This window comes from Verticillium alfalfae, genomic scaffold (genome assembly GCF_000150825.1).
Source record: "Verticillium alfalfae VaMs.102 supercont1.3 genomic scaffold, whole genome shotgun sequence".
NCBI classification, from domain to species: Eukaryota; Fungi; Ascomycota; class Sordariomycetes; order Glomerellales; family Plectosphaerellaceae; genus Verticillium; species Verticillium alfalfae.
The window spans coordinates 1,889,046-1,896,943 of NW_003315036.1; the positions used below are offsets into that span (position 1 = coordinate 1,889,046).

At 53.5% G+C, this 7,898-nt stretch overlaps 1 protein-coding gene across 1 annotated transcript; it reads left to right on the top strand.

Moving 5' to 3' along the window:
- Positions 1-321: 321 nt before the first annotated feature.
- On the top strand, positions 322-7,142 carry VDBG_03087 (DNA polymerase epsilon catalytic subunit A; the record flags this gene model as incomplete). Its single annotated transcript, XM_003006902.1, has 7 exons — positions 322-659; positions 706-948; positions 1,063-1,136; positions 1,212-2,141; positions 2,223-4,141; positions 4,354-6,302; positions 6,365-7,142. The coding sequence occupies 7 exons, from the start codon at positions 322-324 to the stop codon at positions 7,140-7,142; spliced, it is 6,231 nt and encodes a 2,076-aa protein (XP_003006948.1).
- Between the last annotated feature and the right edge of the window lie 756 nt (positions 7,143-7,898).

The window sequence follows — 7,898 nt, forward strand, 5'->3', positions numbered from 1 at the left end:
GGGACTGACCCGCGATTTGCAATTCCACTTTAGCACACACTGCACACACCCTGGATCCAAGACCACATCCCCCTCGAAACAACGCCCTGCAACGGTGCGAGTTTGTATTCTGAAAGGCCAGTCTCCCTACTGAGTGACGACCTCGAACCCCGATCACTCCATCACTTGTCTGTCGACTTGCACTCCTTTTTTCCCATGATACCCTGAGTGCACGACAACCCGAACCTTCCTCTCCTTTTCGTTTCGCCCCTCACTCTCCCTCCTCTTCTCTGTCTTCCCCTCCAACCTCGAAGCCTACACCCCTCCCTCACAGCGAAAAAAATGCCGAACACATCTCTGCGGCGCCCGCAAAAGGGCTACCGCCGCGGCGGCAAAGTCGCCTTCCACGGCGGCCGTTCCACGAAACCCCGAACCTTCGACGCCTCCTCCCGCGCCGAGGCCACCTCCGCCGACGAGCGCTGGGAGCGCACCCGCCTGAGCAACACGATCGACGAGGCCATGGGCTTCGCGCGCCACGAGGGCGGCGGCCGGCGGCGCGAGGGCTGGCTCGTCAACGTGCAGCCCACGGCCGTCGAGGACGACCGGAACCCCGGCGGCCGCGCCGCGCTCGACTGTTACTTCATGGAGGACGACGGCGCGACGTTCAAGGCGACGGTCGAGTACGAACCCTACTTCCTCGTCGCCGTTAAAAAGGGGCCGCGAGAGCGAGGTCGAGGAGTGGCTCAAGCGCGTGCCGGCGACGGGCTGCGTCAAGACGATCAAGAGGATCGAGAAGGAGGACCTGAAGGTGCCGAACCACTTTGCTGGGCTACCGACGGCCGTTCTTGGGGCTGCGCTTTCTCAACGTCAACGACTTGCTGGCGGCGCGCAGGGACATTTATGCCTATTGCCGGCGGAAGAAATAAGAAGAAACGTGGATGTGATGGAGGCGTATGCAGAGGTTGCCACGTAAGGCCCCCCCTCCCCCCTGCAACTGCTCTTCGAGGGGTCTGGAAATGCTAACATTTTGGCAGGGCGAACGGCGACATTGACCTTTTTTGACGATTCACGAGAAGATGATAGACGAGCGAATGCTTCTTTTGCCGATGCGAGCGACTTTATAGTCGATATTAGAGAGTACGATGTGCCCGTACCATGTACGAGTAATGATTGATTTGAGTATGGACCTTCGGCAATGGCTTGACAACCAAGGAGATGCTAACGAACAACAGATATACGAGTGGGAAAATGGTACTTCGTGGACTCGAAACACGGCATTACATCCGTCATATGCAACGAGGAGCGACTGGCCATGGCCGACCCCGTCGTCATGGCCTACGATATCGAGACGTCGAAATTGCCCCTGAAATTCCCTGACGCCGCCACGGACCAGATCATGATGATATCGTACATGATCGACGGCCAGGGTTTCCTGATTACCAATCGCGAAATTGTCTCTGAAGACATTTCGGATTTCGAATACACGCCAAAACCCGAGTACCCAGGTGCATTCATGATTTTCAACGAGAAGGACGAGAAGAATGTCATCGAGAGATTCTTTGAGCACATCAAGGAGGCCAGACCAACTGTCATTGCAACGTACAACGGTGACTTTTTCGATTGGCCCTTTGTGGAAACGAGAGCCAGCTTCCACGGCATCGACATGTACCAGGAGATTGGCTGGAAGAAGAACAGTGAGGATCAGTACCAGTGCAGCTATGGCGTGCATATGGATTGTTTCCACTGGGTCAATCGTGATTCATACCTACCACAAGGATCGCGAGGTCTGAAAGCTGTCACAGTCGCGAAGCTCGGATACGACCCAGACGAGCTCGACCCCGAACTCATGACGCCCTATGCCGCTGAACGACCGCAAACCCTGGCAGAGTATTCCGTTTCCGATGCTGTTGCGACCTACTACCTGTATATGAAATACGTCCACCCCTTCGTCTTCTCCCTCTGCACAATTCTGCCGCTGGGCGGCGATGATACGCTGAGGAAAGGTACCGGCACACTTTGCGAGATGCTGCTGATGGTGCAGGCGTATGAGAGGAAAATCGTGCTTCCTAACAAGCACATGGCGCCAAAAGAAGCCTTCTGGGATGGCCACTTGCTCGATTCCGAAACTTATGTTGGTGGTCACGTCGAGAGTATAGAAGCTGGTGTGTTTCGGGCCGACATACCAGTCAATTTTGCCGTGGACCCGACAGCAGTGGACGAGCTGCTCCATGACCTTGATTCAGCGCTACGGTTCACCATCGAGGTTGAGGAGAAAAAGTCCATGGCTGATGTCGAGAACTACGAGGAGGTCAAGGCACAGGTAGCTGCACGACTACAGGCTCTCAAGGAGACACCAAATCGCATGGAGCGACCCCTCATCTACCACTTGGACGTTGCTTCCATGTATCCCAACATCATGACGACCAATCGACTGCAGCCCGACTCCATGGTCCAGGAATCCGATTGTGCGGCTTGCGACTTCAACAGACCGGGCAAGACCTGCGATCGACGTCTGCCATGGTCGTGGCGAGGAGAGTACATCCCTGCGAAGAGAGACGAGTACAACATGATCCGAAATGCGCTGGAAAGTGAAAAGTTCCCTGGGAAATATCCCAACTCGCCCATGCGACCGTTCCAAGACTTATCACAAGACGAACAAACGGCTCTCATCAGGAAACGTCTGCAAATGTATTCGCAGAAGATCTATCATAAGATTCACGACTCCACCATTATAACCAAGGAAGCCATCATCTGCCAGCGAGAGAACCCGTTCTACATCAACACGGTGCGCGACTTTCGTGACCGTCGTTACGACTACAAAGGAAAGGCGAAAGTCTGGAAGGGGAAAACAGAGGCCCTCAAGTCCTCCGGAGCAAGCTCCACTGAGGTTGAAGCAGCGAAGAAGATGATCATCTTATTCGATTCGCTACAATTGGCCCACAAGGTCATTCTCAATTCCTTCTACGGCTACGTTATGCGAAAGGGTTCGCGATGGTACTCGCTCGAGATGGCTGGTGTCACATGCTTGACCGGCGCCACGATTATTCAGCTTGCTCGTGGCCTTGTTGAGCGTCTTGGCCGTCCATTAGAGCTGGATACGGACGGTATCTGGTGCATGTTGCCTGCCACGTTCCCGGAGAACTTCTCGTTCAAGATGAAAGGCGGAAAGAAGGTCACTGTCTCGTACCCCTGTGTCATGTTGAACCATCTTGTCCATGCCAAGTTCACGAATCACCAGTACCAAACCCTGGTTGACGAGAAGACGTTCAAGTATGAGACGCACAGCGACAACTCCATCTTTTTCGAAGTCGACGGTCCATACAAGGCTATGGTCTTGCCAACTTCAAAGGAAGAGGACAAGAACTTGAAGAAACGTTATGCTGTCTTCAACGACGATGGAAGTCTCGCAGAGCTCAAAGGTTTCGAAGTCAAGCGCCGAGGTGAGCTGAAGCTCATCAAGATCTTCCAGCAACAAATCTTCAAATTCTTCTTGGAAGGCACAACGCTGGCCGAGTGTTATACGGCCGTTGCAAAGGTGGCTAACCGCTGGCTTGATATCCTTCACAGCAAGGGCGCATCACTCGAGGACGAGGAGCTGATGGAGCTGATTTCGGAGAACCGAAGCATGTCCAAAACATTAGAGGAGTATGGCTCGCAGAAATCAACATCCATCACAACGGCCAAGCGCTTAGCCGACTTCCTGGGTGAGCAAATGGTCAAAGACAAGGGTCTGAACTGCAAATTCATCATCTGCGCAAGACCAAAGAATGCACCTGTCACAGAACGAGCCGTGCCTGTAGCAATCTTTTCTGCGGAGGAGCAGACGAAACGGGCGTATCTCAAGAAGTGGCTCAAAGAAGAGCCCGCTGACACTGATCCTCGGGCTCTTCTCGACTGGGACTACTATCTCGAGCGTCTGGGCTCCGTCATTCAAAAGCTCATCACCATTCCTGCCGCACTGCAGAAAGTCCGGAACCCAGTGCCTCGAGTGCCTCACCCCGACTGGCTTCAGCGCAGGATTAACATCAAGGACGACAAGATGAAGCAGAAGAAGATGACAGATATGTTCACCAAGGGACCCCTTGAAGACATCACAAATCTGAATGGCCGTGGTGCAGAAGATATGGAAGATTTCGGCACGAAGCTGCTCAAGCCCAAGACTGTAACGTCCCTCGTTGCAGCATCGCAGTCTGCAGCAACGTCGCAGAAAAGAAAATCCCCCGAACCGACAGAATCACTAGATCCTTTCGCTGCGTTACCCAAGACTATGCCTTTGCCTTCAGAGGACTACCCTGCTTTCCTCGAGTATCAGAAGCAGAAATGGAAGATCCAGAGACAAGCACGCATTCAACGACGCAAACTGTTTGGCGACAGACGCAACAATATGCAGACAACATCCAGACAACGTTCATGCACCAAGCTCACAACACATTCACCAATAACTGGCACTTGTTACACTTGAAAACGACGGAGACACCGGGTGTCGTTAACGCCTACGTTCTCATTCATGCCAAGATTCACACAGTCAAGATCAAGGTGTCACGCGTGGTGTTTCTCAATTTGAAGAGCAATGACATGCCTGATGTCGATATTGCCGGGTGTGAAGTAGAACAGGTCAACCATACCCTTCCCAACGGCCATTCATCAACACACCTCTTCAAGCTGATGGTGCCCGAGGACGTCTACTTCAACGAGGCTGACAGCTTCTCCACACTGTTCAACCACCCTAGTGTGGAAGGTGTTTACGAGAAGAATTTGCCCCTCAACATCCGTGCCGTACTTCAGCTTGGCAACATATGTACTGTTGATGAGACCAAGGATGGGGTTCTTGGCAAAGGTCTTGACGAGGGCTTCGATCTTGTCGGTTTGATGCGACCTCTGCAACCCAAGCCGTATCTAGAAGCCTCTCCCCTAGCCTATCTTTACATTTCCCAGATCTCCGCAGGCGAACGCCAAATATTCGGTCTCTTCTCCACAACCACCAGCCAAGCACACATCGTCATCCTGAACAAGAGTAGAGACTCGGGACAAGAGCTACCAAATGTTTCCAGGATATACGCAGATGCGCTCAAGCAGCGCGGGCAAGAAGCGGAAGGCACTAACTGGCAGGAGTGCTTCCCGTACCAGGAGAAGCTCAATTTCAAGATCACTCAAGTCACGACACGGAGGAAACTTCACCTTGAACTCGGCGACATTGTCAAGAAGCTGCGTAAGGATGAGGTCAAACCGCTGATGCTCGTCATTCAATCATCACAACGGAACCACTTGATCTCGGAAGTACCCGTCCTCAGTGAATTCCCCGTCCTTCCTTTGAAGTACGACACGACCGACAGCTCGCTGCCGCCCCTCGGCTGGCAGACTGTTGCAGCCAGAAGGCTTGTAGGCCACTACCTTGGTCTGGGATCATGGGTTATGCATCTTATGTCTCTCGCGAGATACGGCGATGTCCCTCTTTGCAACCTGGAAAGGGACGATCCACGGTTCTTGATCGACATCGCCTACGCCAGGCGACTTCAAAATAACAATGTCGTACTGTGGTGGTCCGCCAGCCCACGTCCGGATCATGCTGGCTACGAAAAGGACGATGTCACGGGTCCCCTCGAAACAGTTTCGATGCCAAACGTCAACAAACCCGGCACTTTCGCTTCTGTCTGCATCGATCTTGAGGTTCGCAATTTGGCCATTAATACGATTCTGACCTCCTCTTTGATTAATGATCTCGAGGGTGCGGACTCTGTGTCTTTTAACCCTGCCGCGGACGCTGGAGCAAACGCTGATGAGGTCATCTCGTTTGATAATGCGTTTGCCAACGCAGGTGTACTGGTTCTGCGAGAAATGGTCAAGGCGTGGTGGGTAGAGGCCTGCAAGGGCAACACCATGGCCGATGTCATGGTGCAGCATCTTGTGCGTTGGGTTGAGAGTCCTGATTCCTTCCTCTACGACCGCGCACTGCACTACTACGTGCAAATGATGTCGCGCAAAGCCTTTCAGCAGCTTATGGGCGATTTCCGCAAGGTCGGTAGCCAAGTCATCTTTGCCAACTCGAATCGTTTGCTTTTGCAGACCACAAAAGCCGAAGTCGGAACCGCGTACGCCTACAGCAACTACGTCATCAAGTCAATAAAGAGCAAGCCCCTGTTCCATTTCATTGATCTCGAGATCAAGGAGTACTGGGACTATCTTGTCTGGTATGATGAGTTCAACTACGGAGGCAAGGCGTGCCAGGAGGTCGTCGAGGCGGACAACCAGAATCTGGAGACGATCATGCACTGGCAAATGTCTACATTCCTTCCCGAGCGTCTTCAGCCCACTTTCAAGAATGGGTCATCGAGTTCATCAACCTCATGCACCGCAAACGGGCCTTTGACATTGAGGACTTCTACAGCCAACGTCTTACGCAGCTGACACCCTCCCGCAAAGATCCGAACGACGAGAGTGCCCTTCTTCTCGGCAAGAGCTTCGAGAAGCCCCTTAAGAAGACCATCTCGAACCTTCTCGCTGTTCAGAAGCGCGAGCTCCTCCACCCCGAACTCGCGGGCGACTATTCTTTCCCTGTTCTCCCTGGGTCCCATCTCGCCGCCTATACGGACGGCGCCGGTGCACGCTCAGGCCCGCTTCTCGAGCTCGTCAAGTCTCTCATGCAAGTCCTCAGCCTGGACCGCAATATCACGCTGGAGGCGCGCCTGCTGCGCAAGGAGCTCCTCGCCATGTTTGACGTCCGCGAATTCTCCAAGGGCGCGACGTTCCAGAACCCGAGCGCCAGCCTCAAGATGCCGCAGCTCAGCTGCGATGTGTGCACCATGGCGCGTGACATGGATTTCTGTCGTGACGCCGACCTGCTGCCCGACCAGGGGCAAACGCACAAGCCTTGGCGGTGCGGGTTCTGCGAGGCCGAGTATGACCGCAACACCATCGAGGAGAGGCTCATCGCGCAGGTCGAGGGGTTCGCCGTCGAGTGGGCGAGCCAGGACGTGCAGTGTGAAAAGTGCCACGCGCTGAGGCTGAACGAGTTCATGGAGCACTGCGTCTGCAGCGGCGCGTGGGTGGAGAGCGTGAGCCGTGAAGACATATTGAAGAAAGTTGCAGTGTACGGAAACGTGGCCAAATTCTACGGCTTGAGGATGTTGAAGGAGGTGGTTGAAGGCTTGAAAGCTGGGTTATAGAGCCGCGGAATGGCTTTTTAAGGGAACAGGACGACACGCGATATCACAGCGTTCGATGGTGAAGGCTGGAGTTAGTATCACGGGAGCGTGGCCTCAAAGTTGGTATCAGGGTTATGTGAAGCCATCATATCGTAATATATAACATCTCATCAAATCATTTGCTTGCTCGTCTGCGCACCACCAACAATTGCGACCTCTGCAGTGTAGACAGATCCATGGATTCAACGTTGCTCCTCAAGGAACTTTCAAAGTATGCAGAGGCGAGTTGACCGCATAAATGTATATCGTGTCTTTCTGTCCATGACACCGTCAAGATAGCATGTTCCAACCATCTCCATGCCCATTTTCTCGGTCATCTGGCTGTTTTGCATGGTAGATTCGACGATGCTTTGGGGGTCTTTGTGCATGTCGCACCTCATAACCGCCGGCATAGTGGCACCGGGAATGGCGAAGATGTGATCTTTGCCACCCTCGACGTTCAAGGGGGCAAGCCCGAAGAAGCCTCGGCGCGTCATGATGGGCCGACATATCGAGGACATGGATGCCATAACCTCACGAACGACGAGCCTAGCGTGGGCCATTTCTGCGTCGGGCGGGGCGTCTTCACCAGGCGGGAGTTTGAAAATATGTATGGGGTTCTCATCATGAATTATGTCGTTTCCCCAGTCCTTTATGTCTGATGCCGCTTCTAGAGAGAATGTATCCCAAACACAGGCCAGAAAATAAGGTGCATGGCCTCAGTCCTGGGGCAGCGAA